The sequence below is a fragment of the Meriones unguiculatus genome, chromosome 9 (genome assembly GCF_030254825.1).
Source record: "Meriones unguiculatus strain TT.TT164.6M chromosome 9, Bangor_MerUng_6.1, whole genome shotgun sequence".
Taxonomy (NCBI): Eukaryota; Metazoa; Chordata; class Mammalia; order Rodentia; family Muridae; genus Meriones; species Meriones unguiculatus.
Window position 1 is genome coordinate 75,813,091 of NC_083357.1, and position 23,413 is coordinate 75,836,503.

At 42.3% G+C, this 23,413-nt stretch overlaps 1 protein-coding gene and 1 non-coding gene across 2 annotated transcripts; one reads left to right on the forward strand and one right to left on the reverse strand.

Moving 5' to 3' along the window:
- Nucleotides 1-808: 808 nt before the first annotated feature.
- Wbp4 (WW domain binding protein 4) lies at nt 809-21,578 on the reverse strand. Its single transcript, XM_021642806.2, has 10 exons — nt 21,384-21,578; nt 20,866-20,938; nt 19,867-19,929; nt 19,659-19,782; nt 15,972-16,145; nt 15,110-15,156; nt 14,469-14,544; nt 11,268-11,458; nt 7,350-7,516; nt 809-2,409 (listed from the first exon to the last, which is right to left on the reverse strand). Coding segments are annotated over exons 1-10 (1,119 nt in total). The 5' UTR covers nt 21,386-21,578; the 3' UTR covers nt 809-2,207.
- A 540-nt stretch (nt 21,579-22,118) lies between these two features.
- On the forward strand, nt 22,119-22,190 carry Trnae-uuc (transfer RNA glutamic acid (anticodon UUC)). The gene has a single exon. It is a non-coding gene; the product is annotated as a tRNA-Glu (tRNA).
- The last annotated feature ends 1,223 nt before the right edge of the window (nt 22,191-23,413 follow it).

Below are 23,413 nucleotides of genomic sequence, written 5' to 3' on the forward strand. Positions count from 1 at the left end.
GTGGATGAACTATAAAGCATTCATTCCACTTCTTCTGAGAAGAGTCAAGAACCAATACATATTCCTCAGCTATATGACAAATAGACTACTAAAAATTTAAAAACAGGTAGAATATAGCTCAGACAGTGCTCTCCCAACACAATCTAGCATCACATAAACTGGGGGTGGGGGCGGGGTGGAGGCAGGGGCAGGGGCCTGTAAGCATACACCTGCAATCCCAGCTCTGGAGAAGTGGAAAACAGGAGGATCAGGTCAATGTCATCTTCAGCCAAGCTACCTAGGAAGGCAGCTGTTCTCTGCTAGCCTGGCAGACAGGTGGGTTTCAACCAAACCAAACCCCCAAACCACTCCTTCAAAAAAAACAACCCCCCCAAAACAACCCAACCAACTAAACAAACCCCAAACCCCTCCCAACCCCATTAAAGCCAGTAAACCAGGAGTGTGTTAGTGCATGCTGGCAATCCCAGTACTAAGGTTTTAGGCGGGGGTGGGGTGGGGGAGGTGTTTACTCAAGTTTGAGGGCAGCCAGAGATTCACAGTGAGATCCTGACTGAAACCCTTGACCACTTAAAGACTAAAAACTCTTAACTATGAGTCAGGTATGACGTAATACCAGTTAATTCCAGTACTCTTCAGTCCTCTTAGGACAGAGGATCTGGACTTGAGGTTCTTTTCAACACAGTGGAACTCTTAAAACTTTAGAATGCAAAGTTTAGGCTTGGATAATTGCAAAGACTAATCTTCAAATAATATTTTGCCAATGATAAGGCAACTTTGATCTGTATTAGAAGACACAAGGACCCCAATATTTACTTTATAAGCTTTAATAAGCTATTAATACATGTACACTAACAATTGTAAAAAGACATACATATTTGCTACCAAAATTTACATACTGTACAACTTATGGAAAATATGATTAAAAATATGCAAAAGTAATGAAGGCAAGTACTGTTTGGGGTTGGTCTGGTCAGATAATAAATTCTGGGTTCCAAGATCTGGTTCAAGTCCAGATGAGTGCATTCTCACATATACCAAACAATGTTGTATAATTTTTTCTCCCCAATTATCTCTGATTGGTTAATAAAGGCTGGATAGCCTGAAACTGGGCAGAAGAGAGGTAGGAGGGGCTGCAGTTCCTAGGTCCTAGGTAGGGACCATGAGGCAGGAGGAAGGGGACGAGGAAGATGAAGAGAAAGGACGTGGCCTGATACAGCAGATCCAGCCCGCATGTGGCTGGGAAGTAGTAGCCCGAGTAGTTTAGAAAACTAATATAAATTGTACTTGTCCAGTAATATGCGTTAAGCTGTTTAAATAATCAATAGGTCTCTGTCTCAATTATTTGGGAACTAGCCTGGTTAGAAAAGCCCTCTAGAATTAACAGATTTCCTACAATAAAGTACTTCAAATAGAATATGAAACTTCTACTTATGAAATGTAACCAGAAAACGGGAAAGATGTATGTGGACAGTGACACCTATTTTAGCTCAAGACTTTTGTTGACATTACCTTATATAAACCTTCCAAGGGGCCCAAGGCTATAAAAAGGTTGCCTGACTGGGAAAGGACTATGCCAGAGTAAGGAACAGAGGCTGCACTCCTGTCTCTAGTCCCCTGAGGCCTGGCCCCAAGTTAAGGTGCTTTTGGACACTTTGCAGCTCTAAGCTGAACTGGGGCAAATGCAGGTCAGTTGTCACTGACCTGCTGTCACTCTCTACTTCAGTACTCAAGTGGTTCCTGCTTCTGGTCTTTCGGCTTAAACTGAGTTAAGACAAGCTGATTTGCACTCTTCTAAGTGCAGGCTTCAGAAAGGACCATCAACACCAAACTGCCATGGGGCTGTGTCTTAGTTCTCAGGTAACAGGTTAATTTCAATGTACAGAAATAATGCATTTTCAATGCAGAATAAATAGGCGTTTATGAGTAAGAACAGAGCGAGGGTCTTCCCCATGTTTTAAATAACAGATACATAGCATCTTAAATTATCATATAATTAGCAATTTTAGACATTGAACATAATACACTGTATTACAATGCAATGTTGTAGGCTTCCATTTAAGGAACAAAAATAAATTTCACATGAAAAAAGATTTATTTTAATTCACATAAAATACAATTAGCATAAATGTGAACTGCAGCACTACCGCACTGGAACACACAGGGAGGCTCGGAAAGGGCACGTTGCCTGTGCCCAAGGCTTTTCACAGTTACTCATCATCACCTCGCTGTCTCAAATTCCGAGACTTTCCATTCTCAAGTCTTCTCTTCTTAAAGACAGGGGCCACTCCATCTGCTGCAACTCCCAGAGAGGAGACTGTTTTTTCTTTAAATACCACTTTGATTTCTCCGGCACTAGCTTCTGACAGACATTCACCTTCAGTGCTTGGAAGTTCCAAATTGACCTCTTCCCTGGACAGAAAGAAAACTTTATTACCTGAAAAATTAAGATAAACTGCTTGCAGATGAACCAAAAAGCCAACCAAGCACAAAGAGCACGTTCCCCACGGTACCACATCAGTAGCTGGCCATCTGAGAACACCAAGCTGTTTCTGTTTTGGCTTTTTAAAGACAGGGTCTCATGCAGTCCTGGCTAACCTTACAGTCTCTAAAGTCACTGTGATGACTGAGCTCCTGAGCCTTCATCCTTCATCCCTCCTGCTGGGTTAGGTGTGCACTGCCTGGCTCTAGCTGATTTGTAACTCTGACTCAGGTGAACATGTGTTAGGACAAGTCTCATCTGCTACACAGAGGACATAATACATCATTACATACTCTGCTCGTATATGACATAAACAGGTAACAGGGAAGTTGTAAAAACTGATTTTACCACTGATTCTGAAGTTTATATAATACAAGATAAAAAAAAGGAACCTTAATGTCCTATTAGAGAAGATTCGATGGACTACTTGCCTACCGTCTTTTTATTCTGAGAACTAGCCCTTCAACTACCCACACAGTCAGTCATAAACAATCTAACTGACCTGAAATCAGTGACCTGCTTCACATGAACTTCTCAGTACCCTATCTTCTAGAGCAGAGGTTCTCAACCTTCCTAATGCTAAGGCTCTTTAATACAGTTTCTCATGTTGTGGTGATCCCCAACCATAAAATGACTTTGTTGCTACTTAACTGTGATTTTGATACTGTTAAGAATCTTAACGTAAATATCTGTGTTTTCTGATGGTTTTAGTCAACACCTGTGCAGAAGTTATACGACCTCCCAAAGGGGTCATGAACTGCAGGTTGAGAAACACTACCCTAGACAGGCAATTGGTCTATGAAGGAGTTAGCTCATCAATTTCACTTATGAGATTTTTTTTTAAATATTTTTTAAAGCTTTATTTATTATTTATACAACATTCTGCCTGCACACCAGATCTTACTATGGATGGTTGTGAGCCACCATGTGGTTGCTGGAAATTGAACTCAGGACCTCTGGAAGAACAGTGAGTGTTCTTAACCTCTGAGCCATCTCTCCAGCCCGCACTTATGAGATTTTTGAACACAGAGCAGAAAGATCATCATATTCAGTGGGTGAGACTATAAAGCCTGATGGGAACCAAGTACCATCCTTTTGGAGAGAGGGATTCAGTAGACAGAGAATAAAAGTAGCAAACAGAGAAAAGCAGACATGTGAGATAATCTAATTCTTTTTGAAAATATGCTTCCTCAGAGGATACCCCCCACCCCAGATTTTATTTTATGTGTAGAGGATGTTTTGCCTGCATGTATGTCTGTGTACCACAATGCACGAAGTGTCTACAGAGGCCAGAAGGAGGTGTCAGAACTAGAGTTACAGTTGGTTGTTAGCCACAATGTGGATGTTGGGGACCAAATCCAGGTCCTCTCCAACAGCAGTAAGCACTCTTAACTTAAGGAATCTTTAAATAAATGAAAGCTTTTATTGTTATTTTATAGTAGCTACACTTGTGTCTTCTGTACACCAGACACTGCATGAGGCAGCTGGAGTAGATCTTCCAGTAGAAAGACTGGCTTATCTAAAACACCGTTCTATTCTTTCCAGGATCAGCATCAGCATTTGTTTTATTATTAGCCCTTCCTTTCAGAGACCACTGAATTCAGAGCATGTCCATTCAGAATTACCAGTGATGAGCTTAGAAGTAAGAACCAGTCCATGATGAAGTTAGCTCGGACAGTTTAGCTGTTTTATAAATTAAATTTATTGTATGTGTGAGTGTCTGTGCACGTGTATGTGGTGCCTGTGGAAGACAGAAGAGGGAAACAGATCTTTGGAACTAGAGTTACAAATGATGTGAGTTGCCATATGGGGCTCGACTCCTGGCCCTCTGGAAGAGCTCCCCATCTCATATCTCTTAAAAAGTATATTAGCCTAAAGCTTTGATGTTAGGTACAGAGCTTATCTGTAAAGGGGTCAGCTCAAGAGGAAGGCAGAAGTGAAAATAAAGGATCAGAGACTGTACAGCACCCTGATGATTTTATTGAAGCACATGGGTCCAGCCACATGGAAACTACTGCATGTAAGTCACATCTTAGCACAGAATAGTAAAGCAAGAACTGTGGTACCTTATCAGCAGTGATACTACAATTTAGAGACAGTATGATTTTTATGTTGTTTACCAGGACTAAACTTTTATTTAATACATACTATTAAGTTGTGTTAGATGATAGGTAAGAACACTATCAACTATATCCACAGCCTTAATAACCTGAGTCATAATATAGGTATGATACACCGGTAAGTATAACAAATTTTCTTTTTTCACACAGGTGCATAAAGGTAAACTAACATGTTCTGAGAAACTTTCTATGTTCCAACCTGTACAAATGTGAGTAAAATGCAGTCACAGAGTATGAATGCTTCTAGAGTTATTTCAATAATTTAATAGTTAGACAATTTGTTAGGATCATGAAAAATGAAACAAAAGCACAAGGACAAAGATAAGGACTGCAGGGTGGTAATGACAAGTTAAGAACAATTTTGGAGTAAGCCGTGTAGTCCACTGTGTAATCCCAGCACTTGGGAAGCTGAAGCAGGAGGACTATGAGTTCCAGCCTAGCTAGGTCTCATAGCAAGACCCCAACTCAAAGATTTTATGTAGGTGTGGTAGTGCATACTTGTCATAGCAAGCACTTATCTGGCACTTAGAAAAAACAATATTTGATCTCATTAAGGCATTGTTGCTAGCGCAGATTAATGATTTAACCACCACCCTGGAAAAGAACTCAGAGATGTAGATTGTTAGCAATAACCACTACCCTTAGGAAGAATTAAAAAAAATAGATTGTTTAGCAAGGTTAGGTAAAGATGTTTTTGCTAGTACCTCTGACGTAGAAAATATTAGGAAAAAGAGATTGCTTAGTAAGGTTAAGTAAAGTTGCTTTTGCTAGTGGCGCTGATGGAAAGAATCTTAGAGAACAGTTTGAAGTTCAGGAAAGTACATTCTTAATAGTAAAGCCAGGGACTTGTTGAGGTTGGTGAGCGAGAACAATAACCCAATTAGCAATATATGACTCTCTCACTGAAGCTGGGCTTCAAGGTGATTAATTTCTTGTCCCCATTTTTGCCCTCAGCTTCCTGTTATGATTTAATAAAAACTGTATAATGAGTAGACTGAGGACTTAAAGTAGAAATAGGTAATTATTTTTATATAAAAGTTTAGGTTTGTGATTCTATTAAGACTTTTATAAGATTACAAACTGCAGCCTGCCAGTAAAGGAAAAGCTGGCTGAGAAATTACCTTGTTTGCTCCTCTCCTTAATGTATAGTAAGTTGTTTAGTTACAAATGTATATAGGTTCTTGGAAATGACTTGTTTTTCACCCATAATATGAAAAACACTTGATCATGTGAAGGTATTAGGGAATGTTTTTCTTACATATACTCATTGTAATATAACCACATTGTGATTTCTGTACTGCTTGAAAGACTTTACTGGGATATATAAGCAGTGGGAAAAGAATAAAAATATGGTCTGGAGCTCACTCTTCAGGGTTTGTTCCATTCATCAACTGTAAATATGTATATATGTGTATATATACAGTAGTTGGTGAGGTTGGAATCTGTTTCTATCCACCCAATGTTTGAGTGTGTGTGCATGTATGCATGCATGTATGCATGAAGTAAGTATATATAAAGCATGAAAGAACAAACTTGTTGGAACCTACCTGCTGGAGTCTGTCTTACTTCATCAAATACAAGTAATATATATGCATGTGGTCTTTTTCTCTCCTCTTTTTCATTTCCTTTTTAGACTCTCGGTCCCTACCAGTGGAAAGATCCCTGCTAGAAGCCAACAACCCTTGCTTCCACTTACCATAATAGGTGTAAGACCCCGCTTGCCACAACTGGTGGAAGGCCCTGTTAGGAGGCAGCAGCCCTAGCCCCACTTACATGGTAGCTGTAAGCCCCCGCCTACTGGCCACCAACAATTTAATTTTGGCCCCTCAGTTTGCCACTGTCAGTAGAAGCTATGGTTGGTAACCATCAGTTCTGGCCTGGAAAATTCCCCTCAGAAAAAGTCTGTTGGGCCACCAGCCAGCTAGCAACCACAGATCTACACCCCAACTTAGTTTATCCTGTGAATGTTGATGCTGGTCATCAACAATGGATGTAACACTGTCAAAACAACAACAACAGCAAAACTATGCCTATAGGAAAGGACATAATAGAAGGTGGAGTATCCAATAGGCAGAAAAGGATTCTGGGATAGAGCCAGGCAAGGAGATTCACCTAAGATGTGCATATGACAGACCTATGGTACCTAAGCAGAGGTAACCAGCCATGTGGCAGAATGCAGATTAGTATAAATGGGTTATTTTAAGTTGTGAGCTAGTCAGAGAAGTGCCTATGGAGGTACATAAAAATCATCCACCCTATACTATCATTTCAAAGCATTGTTTTAAAGAGTATCTGCTTTACCCATACACCTTCCTTCACCTCAAGGGTTCTTTTAAAGGTTTAAAAAACCACTAAAATGATGCCTGGGAGTGATACATACTTACATGGTAAAATAAATGCTTCTAAGAAGAAAACTTATTTGAACAGTTAAGCCAGTGACATAAATCAGGTAACGTCCTCAGCACAATGTGCTTAACTGTTGACAAACCTGTTGCCCTTCAATACGCCAAGTATTTGTTTTTCTGATAAAAAATGATGAGTGAGTGAATCTGGTATTAGAAATGTCATGTTTTGGCAGGCAGGAAACAATCACTAATTTGTTTTAAAGCAACAACTGCTTCATCTTTTAAAATCAAAACTATTGTAGGAATATGACAAAGAGCTACACTTTTAAGGAGCATAGCCCACCAGATTCCTGACTGTGCTGAGGTGCTGGGACACAGCAGTGGGATGACACCTCAGGTACTTACTGCGCTGCTGCCTCCTGTTTAATCTCTTGCCATTCCCCATAAGGGTTCGTCGATTTCTTAAGAGTTTTGGGTTTTTCTTCATTTGTATTTGATGAATTCTGTTTTGGCGTACTCTTTTCTTTTTGTATTTCTGGGTCAGTTCTTTTTTCAGTACTTTTATTTTTTTCCTGAAATGCAAAGGACAATAAACAACACACTTCAAGCAAAATTGCTAACCCCAAATTTCTTTAACTTTTTGTTTGTTTGTTTTTTGAGACAGGGTTTCTCTGTGTAACAGCTCTGGCTGTCCTGGCACTCACTCTGTAGACCAGGCCGGGCTTGGACTCACAAAGATCAGGCTGGTCTTGAACTCACAAAGATCCGCCAGCCTCTGCTGGGATCAAAGGTGTGTACCACCACTGCCTGGCTTTTCTTTAACTTTTAAAACTGTCTTACTACTAGTAGTAAGAATCATTCATGTAATGGTTTAAGTTTTCTCATTACATAATAAATGTACATGGAAGAACTTGATTAGGTTTTTCACTATGTGTAAAACTTTAATGCATTATGTTTAATGATGCTTTTGAAAAACTTACTGTGATAATAAAGGTATTGGTAGCATATGCCTTTAATCCCAGTACTCTGGAGACAGAGGCTGGTCAATCTCTGTGAGTTCTAGTCTACAGAGCAAGTCCAGGACAGCCAGGACTACATAGAAAAACTGTCTTGCGGGGCACAAAGAGATTAGAATGATTCTTCTCCCTCCCCCAACACCCACCCTGGGGCAGAAGCCCTGGGGCTGGTTCATTATGCCATGTCTTCATTGGGTTAAGAAAGCTCTTTAGCCCGCTTCACCATTTTAGTGTGTATACTGGGGTTTTCAGCCTCCTTGCAAATTACACAACCATAGGAAGCTTACTTGGAATTTCTCTAATTTTTGGAATTTCTTTTGTGTTCTACAATGACTCTTAACTCTTCCCCTATGTAGCCCAGGCTGACCCTGAACTTCTAAAGATCACCAGAATATGTCACCATGCTCAGTAACGTGATTTTCTTGTTCCCTTTTCCCTAAACAGGGTCTCACTGTGATAATCTGCCTGCCTCTGCCTCCCAAGTGCTGGCATTGAAGGCACATGCTACCACATCCCTGAACATAATTTTCACAAATCCTCTGGCCTTTACTTTTGTTAGCTCTAAAATCAATGATCTGGATCTTTGCTGTTTCAGCCATCTAGTATTAAAATATTAAATTCTTGTCTGCGGATATGGTGCAGATGGTAGAGTGTCTGCCTTTTATGCAGAAGAACCTGTGTTCGATTCCAAGCAAAGCATAAACTGGGCAGGCTGGTACAGACCCATAATCCCAGCATTTAGGAGATGGAAGCAGGAGACTCAGAAGTTCAGGTCACCTTTAGCCAAACAGCAGGCTGAAGACCAGACTGGGCTGGAGACTTTGTCTTAAAATACTATACATCTTCATTTGGTTTTATTCCAAGTAAGTCCTAACTCTGAAATGCCTTGCTATGACATTTAAAACAGAAAGCCCCTCTTTTGAGAATGGAGTTCTTATTTCCTTTGGCTTTCTGACTCTCTTACTTGTACTATACTGCTCACCTAACTCTGTATCATTTCCAATACTACCGGTTCCTGAGTTTGTTGGTCTCTTCTAGACTTTACATCCTTCTTTTACAGGTCAGTTTCATAGAGTATCACTTAAACTCTCCTTTGCTACACCCTAAAAATGTTTGCTTGTAGCTTTTCTACTGCACATAACCAAAAAATTTCCATCGTTGTATATAACCATTTGTTCTTAACTTGGATCTGTAGTTACCCCCTCCCAAAAATTACAGTAGAGACTTTTAACAGTTCTAAGTGTTGTATCCACTAGTCCTTTGAATAAAAAACAAACATAAAAACACCAAAACGTCTACACAGGGCTAAATAATGAAGTATTTATACTATGGAATATTATATAAACACTGCTTTGGCAGATAGAGTTACTGTTGCCTTTGTGAAAGATTAAATTGAAAGCTAACAGCAAAATCTTATTACACCACTGATTCCAGATTTTGTTTAAAGTAGTATGTGTACTGGCTGGCTGGGAGGTACCTCAGTTGTAGAGGGTATGAGTAACATGCCCAAGGCACAAGGTTTAGTACCACCACCTTTTTTTGTGTTTGTGTCTGAACAGAAAATAACTGCAATTATAGTGGATTGTTCTGGGAAGAGGGAAGATTAATACTAGTTCCACCATTGTTTTTCTCCACTTTGTAAATAGTATTTTTACAATAGGTGCCTTAGTTATGACAGAACACAATCATGCTACCTTATGTTGGTTATGAACAGTCTGCTGGCTGTTACGAAGGCTCAGTTGCCCTTGTGATACAGATCTCCTCCTGTACCTCGTAAGAATTGATAAGAGTGGATAGAGAAATCCCAGGCAATGCCAGGATCTTAGGCATGGCTTGGGAAAGGTCTTTCTAGCATCTTAGACTTCCTACACTTTTGAAGTCAGTCATCTCTCAAGTGCCGGCATTAAAGGTGAGCTCAATTTCTATTTTCCATGTCTTATCCAAACCATACCTAAACTAGAAACTGCTTTTCTGTTCCCTATGAGTTCTACTACCCAAAATGTTGATCAAATTTTCAGAAGGGAACTAAGGAGTTACTAACTGCTAAGTTTAATAGATATACTCCTTTCTTTTTCCACTTAAAAAAAAATTAAACTTAACAATTACATTTTTACTATTTATTTTGTGTGGATGTATATATGTTGATATATGTGTGAAAGTCAAAGGACAACTTGTGAGAGTCAATTCTTTCCTTCTACCTCCACCATGTGTGACTCTGGGACCGAGCTCTGGCCTTGAAGAGCCTTTACTGCTGAGCCATCTTGACAGCCCCCCCTTAAAAAAACACTACCCCTACTACTTTTGTTTGTTTGTTTGTTTTGTTTTCAGATTTTGTGTGTGTGTGTGCCTGCTGACTAGGGTATAAAGGACAGATGATAATGTGGGAAAGAGAAAGTTCTGTCTTTCCATCATGTGGGTCCTGGAGAGAAAACTCAGGGTACTTGGCTTAGAAGCAAGTGTCTTTCTTTAAACTCTCCAGCCCAGCAGACTTAATTCTTGATGCGTTCTCCTTGTCTGGCTTTGGGACATTCTTCTCAACCCCCACATCTGCCCTCACACTTCCACGCAAGTGAACTTAAAAAAATGTTTAACATCCACACTTATTCTTCTAAGCTAGCTTACCTACACTGAAACTTAAAGTACTGTTAGTTGTTGCCATTTATTACCATTTCTGTTTCTAGTCTAGGTATGCACACTGGCCAGACAGCTTTCCAAATGAAGCTTCTTAAAGTTCCAAGGGTTAAGGCACATGTCTTCAATACCAGCATTTCTGAGGCAAGAGGCACATAGATCTTGGCAGTTTAAGGCCAAGCTTGGTCTACAAAATGCGTCCTGGGCTACTCAGGACTGCATATTGAGGACCTGTCTTAAAAAAAAAATACAATAAAAAAAAAGTTAGATGGTCTAAAATAGGTTTAGTGTCTTGCTCTCAAGAATAAATGGTACAATCATCTATCCAAATGCCAAAATACAGTTGACCTCACCCTTGAGTGATTTATTTCAAGATCCCCCTGGGTAGATGCCTAAAAGCACTACACTCTATCAAACCACACACACTCCCAATGGTAACTGATAAATTAGGCACACTAAGAGATTAACTACAGTAGTAGATCGCAAACTACTACAACAATATACTATAATAAAAAGATTTCATCATGACATACAGGGTGACATACAATTTTAAAATTATGAACTGCTTTTTCTGGATTTTCTATTTACCATTTCCAGATCTGAGTTGGTTAGGAGTAACAGGAACCATGGAAAAGAAGACTGACAACTGTCTGTAAAAAGTAAAGCAGGAGCCTACCTTAAACTTGATTACTAGCTTCTTTGTTTCTACAGGGGCCTCTTCTGCTTTCTTCTGCTCGCCATCAGAATCACTGTGAGAATCTGATGATTTGGATTCTTCTAAGGTGTCAGGTGACTTTTCATTGTCCTTACTAGAAAGCACATCACCAGCGTGTGGAATGAAATCATCAGGCTTTTCCCATTTGGATTCTGCTCAACACATTGTAATAACTGCATTATTTATTTAGCAATACTCCTCAGCACTATACCACTTTTTATCATTTGTAATTATTACATAATATGGCATTTTTATATCTATACTTTACCAAGAAAAGAGCTCAAACCTCTCATTCTTTTATCATTCAGAAAATTTGGGGTAATCTGCATTTACTAAACTCATAAGCCCTCCAATAGGAACAAACTTGGGAAGTGGATGATAGTTTTAAAAATCTTTAGTTTACCTGAAAACAATTTCAAGAAACATACTGATATATTGACTTCTCAAAATATTTCCTAAAATTTATGAAGACTTCTGGAGTTTTCACAATATAGTGATGATCTGACTATACTACTTTCATAGTAAAGGAATCTCAACTGGCTGAACTCCACTGCCATCTAGTGTGCTTTTAGAGAGATTAAAATGTTTTTAATCATCTAATAATCGTTTTGTAAAAGGGACAGTAAATATACAAGTTGTTACCCAACTGAGACAATTTTAAGACTGAAGCTGAATAGGAGATAGAAGCAGGAGGATTTCTGTGAGTTCAAGGCCTGCCTGGTCTACATGGTGACTTTGGACCAGCCAGCTACAAAGTAACAAACAAGATGGAAAGTGGTTCCTAATTACACTGATCAGGATTAAACTTTTTTTTCCTGAAGAAAGACTACAAACTCAGCGACTTCACTGATAAGAAGCTGCATCGAAGTTAGACCTGTATTAAGTTTAAAGTCCTATTATATTAATGTGCTGTATGATCACTCTAAAGACTGAAAACTTTACTTATTTGGTACAGAAACATTGCTTTCACTGGGCAGAATACGTATCTGTTTGAAAGTTTAAAAGGCTATTTCTTCCTAAAAGATGAAATACAGAGTTTAGAATAGTAAGAATTTAGACACCCAAGCTGATAGCAGAAAGGAAAATGTGAAGACTGATGGGGACAGCTATCCAGTGGTACTGGCTAAGAAACTTGAGGGCACTTCACTGAAGGAACTTACACTTCCCATATGGCAACTTATTTCTTTGTACATTGTCATTTCTTTGTACACTGTCCTAAGTATCAACATGAACATGGCCAAGTTTTAATATCCTCTGTGCTTCCCCACCCCAGTACTTTCTTTTCTTCAGTCCTTTTGGATAAAAACCTGAACATATGATGCATGCTGGGACAAACAAGAAATTTTTTTAAATAGTTGAAATCCAGGCATAAGAAACATTGAAAACCAGCTGGGTAAGGGGGCATAGTCCTGTACTTGAAGCACCGGGAAAGTAGAGTCAGAAGGATCAAGACTTACAGGTCCTACTCAGCCACCTGTTGAGCTGAAGGCCAGGTTGAGATAATCTCAGAAAGCCAGAAAAGGAACACCAAAGACTTAACTGAAGGATGGTTATAAGAAATTCTGCGATTTTCTAAGAATTTACTTTGTTCTTCCTTGTGAAAGGGTCTCATGTCTCCCAAACTCACTTTCTGAGAATGCCTTTTGAACCCTGTTCCTCCTGAGTCCACCTTCCTAGCAATAGGGTTACAGACATGTTTGATTACACTTGTTTTTGGTTTTGCTTGAGCATATGGTATAAGCTTATGGGTGTATGTGTATGTGGGGGTTTGCTTGCCTATGCACTTGCATGTGGAGGCCAGAGGGATACTTCTGGTACCTTCTCTATCATTCCCCGCTGTCTGTCTGCCTATCTACCTACCTACCTACCTACCTACCTACCTGTCAATCATCCATCTATCTATCTATCTATCTATCTATCTATCTATCTATCATCTATGTATCTATGAATCTATCCATCAAGGTAGGATCTCTCACTGACATAGACCTGCCAGCCAGCAAGCTGGGATTTGCCCATCTCTGCTCTATTATCTGTATCATCCACCCACCCACCCACCCACCCACCATCTATCAAGGTAGGGTCTCTCGCTGAACCTAGACCGGCCAGCCAACAAGCCGTGGGATTTGCCCATCTCTGCACACCCAGTGTTGGAGTTACAGGTGTTTGCGTCCACATTTCACTATGTGGATGATGGGAGTTTGAACTCGGGTCTTCATTCCTGGACAGCAAGCACTTTAACCACCAAGCCACCTTTCTAGTCCCCATTCTGTTTTATGTAATGCTACAGATTGAACCCAGGACTCTGCATGCTAGGTAAACACTCTATCAATTAAGGGACATCTCCAACACCAGTTTTTTGTCTTTTGTTTTTAAGAAGAAAATGGTGAGGGCGGAAGGTTAGTGCACTGAGAGGAAACATGCTCGCATGCCTTAGGCCCCAAGTTTCATCCTCACCATTGCAAAAGTTAGACGAGGTGATAACTAACTATACGTCCTTAGAAGGAAAACTATTAAATTAATCATAAGACCCAGTAATTTTAGAGAGTTGAAGATTCTTTTTAAAATTTGAAAATGCCTTATTAATGAGCTGGAGAGAAAGCTTAGCGGTTAAGAGTACTGGTTGGTCTTCCAGAGGACTGGGGTTCAATCCCCAGCACCTAAATGGAAGTTCACCCCTGTCTGTAACTCCTGTTCCAGGGGATCCAACACCCTCACACAGATGTATATACAGTCAAAACACCAATGTATGTAAAATAAAAATAAATAATTACTTAAAAGAATTTCATTAAGTGGACACAGAGAAGTGGCTCAGCAGTTAATTCTTATTGTTCTCACAGAGGATCTGGGTTAAGTTCTAACACCCACATTATGGCTCAAAACCAACCACGACACCAGTTCCAGGAAATCTGATGCCTTCTTTGGGCTCCCTTGGGCACCAGTCTCACAGGTGGCAAAACAGCCATACACATTAAAAAACAAAACAAAACAAAAAAACACTGATGCACAGTATAACATACTATAAGTAGAAAAATTTAAAGTATCCCTTATAAAAAATATAGATACATCCTATAGAAATATTTACTACATTAAAGTTAGTTTAGATGCTATATTAGCTCACGTGCAGTACAATTTTAGGTTAAAATAATCAAAGACAACACTCACCTCCTGTTTCTGTATTATAATAATAGGTATAACCGTCTTCACTTAAACCTTCTACCCAAATGGCCTTTGCTGATGTCTAATAGGAAGGAAAAGACAATACACTGAAAATAATGACAATGGCTATCTACTGAATAAGGCAAATCCTGCTATACGTTCTCTTCTAGCTGGTACCTGGGAGTAGTGATAAAGATCATGGTAATACAGCCTGGTTTCTGCTTGTCACTACCAACTTTCAAACAGACTGTCTTACCTCTCAAAGCCAGGAATTCTGTGGGACAGAGACATGTGAACAGCAAATGACTACAAATCAACTACTATTTCCCCTGAATAGGTTTTGTGTGTGTGTTCCTTCTTTACCCAGAATTCTAACAGAAGGGTTATAGGAAGAAAGAAGCCAGATTGGCGGTTGGAGAGAACTGCTTATTTGGAAGTAAATTTGCTTAGCAAAACTCTATAAAAAGTCACAGCAGCCAGTCTGGGAAATTGTTTATTAGCTCAGGGGAGAATGCCGGCCATTCACAAAGTCCTTCGATCAATCCCCAGCACCATAAAACCAGCCACCCAAACCCCACTCAAGCACTGCAGAAGCCAATCACACTTGAAAGAATAAAGCAAAGATATTATAAATATGCTACAGTTACCTTTTTTAAGCTCCCTTGAAATCCTTCTGGTTTCTCCCACTGAGATGCTTAAAAAAAAAAAAAAAAACATTATAAAATAATTTTGCTTTAAAATAAAACAAGTCCCAAAAGTGTAATCAGATAAAAATCCACAAGATACTCAACATCTATAAAACACTACAAAATAGTTTATTACTGAAAAACAAAAGAACCAAAGCATACATATATATTTATACATATATGTATATATTCATAGGGATAGGGGTTGGGGGAGCAGCTAAAAAGAAAATTCCTTTTTGTACCAAATTTACTTATTTCTGCCATCAATTTTGTATTTCTGAAGGATAAAATAAGTAAACTTATTTACCCCAGAATATACACAAAATTTAAAGAAAATTATTAAATTTTAAAGGAATAAAAAAATATGTTTTTGCTGGGTGTGGTGGCACCCATCTTTAATTTCAGCACTTAGGGAGGCAGAGACAAGTGGATCATTGTGAGTTTGAGACCAGCCTGGTCTACAAAGTGAGTCCACAACAGCCAAGGCTACACAGAGTAACCCTGTTGGGGGAAAACAAAACAAAACAAACAAGTTTTTAATATTCTTACTGAAAAACACCATTATGTACTTCACTAAACTGGTACTTAACATTAATAAGAAGGCTAGTCTTGTGGCAATCCCTTTGCTTCAAGCTTTTTGAATGCTGGAATTAACAGGGTGTGCATTACCACAAAAGGCACATAATTTTCTAAGCTTTGTGTAAAAATGAAGTTACAGTTTCTCACTGCTTAACATATTCCAATATTCAGTAAAACCCTCAAGACAAAAATACTGTGTTTTTCTATTTTCAGAAAGAGTTCTAGGCTTCCCCAGTATACACACCTCCTGTGATGAGATCATAATAGTAACAGTGGCCGTCAGCCGTGGTGCCTTCCACCCATCTGCCCTTCGGGGCTTCCTTCTTTTTCTTCTTTGGTTTCTTCTCTTTCTGTTGATTTGATGTGGAGGTAGGCTGTACACTGCTCACCACTGGGGATATACTCGGCTCTGAAATGTCTAGAAAAAAAGATAAAGATAGGTAACTTTACCAATTTAAGTGTTGTATCAGCCAGAAGCCTGGCAGCGCCATGGCAGTGATGCATGCCTGAGATTCCAGCTACTCAGGAGGCTGAGGCAGCACACTCCGTGTCTGCGACCAGCCTAGACAACATTTTAAAAAACAAAAGTTTGACAAGATTCTTCTTGGGAACAAAACATATTTTAATAAAGTTATCTGAGATACAATCATGCAAGAACATATAGGGAAAGCTAAAAAGTAGTAGTAGCAAGGGTTATATACTTCTACTACTCCTTAGAAGCCATCCCAAGGGAGTGTGGCCCAGGGGTAGTACATCTACCAAGACTGCCCAAGGCTGTGGGTTTAATCTCAGCACACCAAGAAGAAAACAAAAACAAGACAAACAAAATGACCCACAACTTATTCTAAAACTCAACTTAAAACAAATGCAGGTCTGGGACTGTAACTCAGCAGCAGAGTGTTTGCCTAACATGCACAGGCCCTGGGTTAGACCTCTAGTGCTATAGGGGGAGGAATCCAGCAGCAGAGAATTGATGAGGAAATAAGCAAACACATAACTGAAACAGAATGGTCCAGCCACAGAATCACTGAAGAAGATTCCTGGTGCTTTTTTATTAGCAGGAATACTTAGGAAAGGTGCCAGAGTAAACAGAGCGATGATGCATGCCTTATAGTACTTGGGAGGTAGAGGTAGGAAGCTCAGGAGTTTAAGACCATCTTCAGTGACCAAGGGTTCTGACAGCCTGGGCTGTGAAGTCCCATCTGAAAAGCAGATATTCTACCCATATCAACAAGGGTCAATGCTGATGACAACAGGAATGGGACTTGTCAACAAGTTTCAAAGGCAAATCTATTAAGCCACTTTCCACTAGCTTCTCACTTCTTCACAACAAGGTAAATTCCAGGTCAAACTGGGCATGGTGTCACATGCCTTTAGTCCCAGCACCTGGGTGGCAGAGGCAGGTGGATCTCTGTGCATTCAAGGCCAGCCTGGTCTACAAAATGGTCTACAAAATCAGGACAGCCAAGGGCATCAAAATGGAATCCATCCATCCATCCTCAAATTAATGAGTTTTCAATGAACACTTCTCCAAACATACCAATCTATTTTTTTTTCTCTCCAAATGCTTTTCATCTTCAGTTGAGTGTAATGATCCATGCCAGTAATCCCAGAGCATGGGAACCTGTCTGACATCACATAGTGAGCTTGCAGCTATTTGAACTAAACAGTGAGACTTTCATTCATTAATAAATAAATAAATGGCTTTTTGGAACACATGCCCCTTCTTTTTCTTAAATACTAATATTTAGAATACATTAAGCTGACAATGATTCTTACTTAATGAAAGCACTATTCTGCTTAAACCCATAATTTAGAGTTCTTTTCATTAGAGACTAGAGAGTGTCATTTCACGCTGAAAAGAATGGCTTGAACTGAGCAGGAAGCCCCCGCCCCACTGGCCTCTGTTGCACAGTCTACTCAGTGGGCAGCAGTTCCACTGCTACAGCCTTCTTTGGCTGTGGAAGACAACCTCTTACAGTGGGCATGGTTACTAATGGAGAGTCATAACTGGTTAAATTACTGAAAGTAAGTGGCTGCTGTTATAGTGTGTTAACCCAATGCTCATTAAGGTTCTTCCACGTCACCTCTTCCAAGGTTCAGAAAAAGCTCTGTTAAGAAGAGGTGGAAAGATTGTAAGAGCCAGGAGATGGGAGGTGTTGTGGTAGTGAGCTTTTCCCTCTCTGCAAAACAGGATCACCCTACTATCTGGAGTAGAGAGTACCTTGATCCAGTCATGGCAATGAATAAGTGAGCAACATGATACAGTGATGGTCAAGTATATGCTGATGGTAATGGAAGTACTGACATTTCCTAGGGGGGGCTCGCAGGACCTGCTCCTTCTCATTTGGATTGCTAGTTATTACTCCATCCTGTTCCAGCTCCCCTGACAGGTGATCTTGGGAGCTGCTCAAGTAAAGGAGTACAAGGTTAACTGAAGAGAGGCTCCCTGATACGGAGTCCCCAAGGCAGTGACCTCCAATGGGGTGTGCCTCTGCGGTGATGCAGCTGTTTGAGGTCATCTATGCTCCTCACTCATGCTATCTAGGTAAGCCCAACAAGATTACTGGTTCACAAAGGCAAAAAACAAACCCATCTGGCCAGATCTACTATTGAGATCTCTTCTATGCCAGGTTTAGGGACTTGGTAGGGTGCGGAGCTTAGGAGGCAGGGCCTGCTGGGTTTATATCTCCATTCTGGCTCTGGGCTGCTCTCTCAGCTTCTGGTCTTCAATGTGTGGATAAGCCTCCAAGTTTCCCTTTTGGGCACCCACCACTGTGCCATCCCAGGACAATGGATTGACACCTTTGGAACTGAAACTCACAGCTGACAATTTATCCTGTAGGTTGTTTCTGTCAGGTATTTTGTCATGAAAAAAGTAATTAATACAATTTGTCATGGACAAAAGCTCATAAAAACTTCCCATTTTAGAGCTTAAATTCAACAAGATAGAAATGTTCAATAATACCCCTTACTCAAACCCTCAAAACAATCTGTCTGCTTGATGTCACGTCAATTATTTGTCTACAAAAGGCAACTCCTTCATTATGTAGCCAACCATATAAATAGATACAGCAAGTTTTGGCTATGTTGAAAATATGTAATTATAAGGCAAGGTTTTTTTGTTTTTGTTTTTAAATGAATAGTGCCTATAACTTCAGGAGTATCTAAAAGAGAAACCTGAAGGTTTTGGAAACGAATCATTCAGCTAGGATGGAGCTAGGACTAGGTAACTGTAAAGGCAATATGGTTGATAACAATAAAAGTATCAAAAAATGAGACATTAAAAGCAAAACAAGAGGTTGCTAGAAAGATGGCTCGGTGGTTAAGAGCACTGGCTGTTCTTCCAGAGGTCCTGTGTTCAATTCCCGAAACCACATGGTGGCTCACAACCATCTATAATGTGATCTGGTGCCCTCTTCTGGCATGCACATACATGCAGATTGAGCAATCATATACCTACAATAAATAAGTAAATAAATAAGCAATCAAAACTAAACATGGAGCCAGCAAGATGGTTCAGGGTATAAAGGCACTTGCCACTGGGCTTCATGACCTAAGTTTGATCTTTGGAGACTACATGGTGGAAAGAGGGAACTGACTTTTCTAGGCTGTCGCCTGAACTCCACACAGAGACACAGAAACATAAACACACAGATAAACAAATAAGTAAATAAATATGTAAAGCAAAACAAGCCAGTCATAGTGACTCACACTTTTAAATTCAGCACTTAGAGGGCCTAAATAGGAAGCTTACAAGTTCAAGACCAGCCCATTACATGCAACAAAACAACAAAACAACAACAACAGCAACAGCACAAAACAAAAGTGCTTCAAAGCCCATATTCTGAATGATGCATAATAAAAGCACTAGAATATTCTAAGCTCAACCTGTGTTGTTACTTATAAAATTTGCTTGCTGATGTCTTACCCGACTTTAAGCCAAGCCTTTTCAGATCCTCTTGGTATGCCTTCAGGGCAGCTGCCTCCATGGCAGCAAACTCCTTGGATGCCTTTTCTTCTTCCTTTGCCTTATCCAAGCTTTTCTGCTTAATCTGTGTAAGATACACATGAAATGAAAGTGAGAGAAGGGATCAACATTTACACAGAAAAGTAAACAAAGGGCCAATTGAAATTACCTCACTGATCCTCTTGGCCACATTTTCCTTGTGATTCTTTCCTCTTTCATGAAACTCAACACTCTTGAAAATGAAAAAGGAAACAATTATTATTAAACTCTCTTAAACTATATGGCTGAATTGTAAGATTATGATGGCAGAAAACAGAAAAAAAAAATGATTGTTTTAATGCAAACTGACCCTTGTATCAAGTGATGCTAGCAGCCTAAGCGGGTTACTGTGCTCCCCCACTAGACGTTCTCTGGTTTCTCAAATGAGCCAGGATGACCACACCAGTGGAAGAAATATACAGTACTAACCCAGTGAATACAGGTGTAATAAGGACTTCTGCAAGAGCTGGAAGTGCTCTTTACTGTGGTGCCTTCTCTCCAGTCCCCATACTCTATAGAGAGGGAAGAAGGCCTGCTGACTTTTTTGCTTTATACCTTAAAGATGGAATCTAGGAGTCAGGCGGTGGTGGCACACACCTTTAATCCCAACACCCCTGGGGATCTGTGAATGGGGGGAGGAGGGGCAGCCTGGTCTACAGAGTGAGTTCCAGGGTAGCCAAAGCATTCTGGAAACCGTGTCTCGACACCACCAACCCTAACCCCACCATTGGTGGGGGTGGGGGTAGCTCTATTTAGGCTATAAGCATAATGCGTTTCACAGCTGCTATCTTTGTATTTCGTGAGAGGGAATAATCGTGTTCTCCTTTTTCTGGAAAACAAAACAAAGTACAATATTCTTTTTAAGGGGTAGGCATTCTGTAAACAAGGGTGAAATTACCCACTCACTGTCCATTTCCTCAAAGGCCACAGAAATAATTTGGCCTTACAACTTAGATCAATCTAACTTAGAGTTAGATTGATGAAGAGATGAAGGCAAGTAACTTTCATAAGGTGAATCAAACAAATCTTTTTAGGTTTTGAATACAGAGCACTATAGATGAAAGCGGTTTGAAAACTCTTAGATTTAAAAGCATCATATCACATGAATATTTTAGTAGAAATTTCATACAGGCCTATTGTCTGCTATCCAGCACTTGCAGTAATCACAGAATTTCTTTGGCTGTGACTTCCAGTAGTCGGCCCTGAAAAAGGAAAAACAACTCTCAAGTTTATCCAAAAACTGAAAGAGAACTGTTAGGTTTGTTAAAATGTGGAACGTGAGGCTGCTGACCGTCTCTTCTTAGCAAAGCAGTTCTATTATTTATGCGAAGCTAAATTCCGCGCAGAACTGCCATAGAGACGGAGGAGAGCGAGCCTCAAAGAAAACTATCTCCCTTTCCCGTCCCCTTCTTAGCTGATTCGCTTGTTCCGGGGACCCGACTCGGGGGAAAGCCGCAGGGCGGCAGCGCCATCCAGGCCCCCGGGGCCGGCGGGCAGGGGCGGCCCCCGAGCCCCGGGCTCCGGCCAGAAGGGCGGCCGCGTCTGCTCGAGAACCGGCCCGGCAGGTCCGGCGGCCCCGGGCGAGCGGAGCTGGGGGGGGAGGAGACGCCGCGCGGCGCAGGTCCGACTCGACCCGACCCGACTCACATGACCGCACCAGCTCCGAGCTCGGCCCGCGATCCCGCTCACGGCCGTCCGTCGGCGGCGAAACCCACGACTTCCCGGTCTCCGCGTCCCCAGGCCCGGCGTCCCGCGGCCGGGCTACGGCAGCCGCGACGGCCCAGTCCGCGCGCGCGCGCGGCGTCGCCGCCTCTTCCCCTCCCCCACGGGGCGGTCCTCGGGGCGCCTGAGAGGTGGGGTCGGTATAAAGGGGTTGAGGTCACCCAGAAGGGACGGAGGCGCGACGGGACCGGAGCGGCGGTCCTCGAGCGTCCGAGCCGGGCTCCATCCCGCGGTCCTCGCTCCTCCCGGGATCCGGGAGCTCCGCTCGGCCGCCGCCTCCGCCCACTCCCCCGCCCCCGTCGCGCGCAGCTGTTCCCACGGACGGCGCCGCCCTCGCCTTTTGCCCGCTGTAGCCTCCTCTCTCCGTGACCCGGGAGCAGCCCGAGACCTGAGGGCTCCGAAAGAAAGGCGCGGCCGCCGCCTCCGGGACCGCCCGGGGCTCCGGGCTTCGCCTCCGAACTTCCCAGCGGCGGCGGCGGCCCCGCTCCTCCCCTCCCCCGTCACGCCCGCGCGCGCTCCGCCGGGCTCGTTCCCGCGCGTGGGGGCCGCGGCGGCGGCGGCGGCCGGGCGTCTTCGGCTGGGATTGTGCAGAGCGGACGAGCCGGGAGTTGCTGCGCTTACGCTAGTCAGGTGGGTCGCGGCGGTGCTATCGGCAGCACTTCCCATATGGTCTAGCGGTTAGGATTCCTGGTTTTCACCCAGGCGGCCCGGGTTCGACTCCCGGTATGGGAACGGCACATTTTTTTTGTCACCGTTCGGACGCGGTGCTGTTGTTTTCTGGTGGCCCCGGCTAACTTGTGCTTGTTGTGTCCGGTTGGGTTTGGGAAGGGACCGGGGAGCTGGCAGTCGGGCGGGGAGCTGGCTCGCGCAGGAGCGCGGGGTGCGCTCGGGGGTCCCCGCCGCGCTCGGGCCAGTGCGGGAGGAGTTTCGCTTTCCCGGCCGCTGCTCCCCGCCCGCCTGCCAGGCCGGCCGCCCGCCCTCATCCCGTACTTTTCCAGGCGTTAGGGAGGTGATGATTAACTCGGGCCTCGCCTTATCTCCCCCCGCGCCCCGGTGGCCCCTCCGTCCACACCCTACTCGGTCACCCCCTGCCGACACCGCGGGCTGGGGCGTGCCCGCCGCGCTCCCGTTACTGTCAGCAGCCCCCGACACCCCTGGGCTCGCCCGTCCGGCCCCGGGACCCCCGCCGTTTGCGCCGGGGCTGAGCCCACCGCTTCCCCAAGAAGCAAGCCCAGCCTCCAGACGAGGCCTTTGCAGAAACTGTCCCCCCTCCTCCCCACCCTTCTAACTCCCTTTTTACTCTTCAAACACGCGACAAGCTGCGGGGAAGAAAAAAACAAAAAAACAAACAACAACAACAACAACAACAACAAACACTGTGATGAGTTGTCTTTAAAGAACAGAATCCACTTTCTGGGAGGCTGTTTTGGAGCGTCACTGGTTAAAAAAGAATCATGGGGTGGATGGAGGCGGAGCCTGGGAGACAGAAAACTAGCCCGGAGACTCGGGAGGGATGTTATAACAAAGTTGCACTGTACTTTTAAATATAGAAGCCCTGTGTTTATTACAAAGAAGGGACCCAGCTGTGTCAGCAGCCTGTGCGCCGAGAACGAAACAAAAGCGTTATCTTAAACGCAAGTCGAAATTAGAAGATTGGGGCGGCTGTAATGTTTAGTCTGTCGGGCCTTTGGGCACAAATAAGGAAAAACTGACTCCCGCGGATAGGTTTCTGGTCAGAGCCATGAGTGAGCAGAAGTTTTGGCTTGTGTTTGTGTGTTCTCAAAACATTTTATAGCCTTAACTGGCACCGCTGAGTTTGAAAAATAACTGTTAATGTGGTCTGTGTGATTAGGGGTTAATTAGCCTTCCCTCAAAAAGTTAAAGCTAGAAAACCCCGTTAGCAAATATTTAAAGCCTTACGTAAAATATCTGTGTGTTGACCCATGTCAGGTACC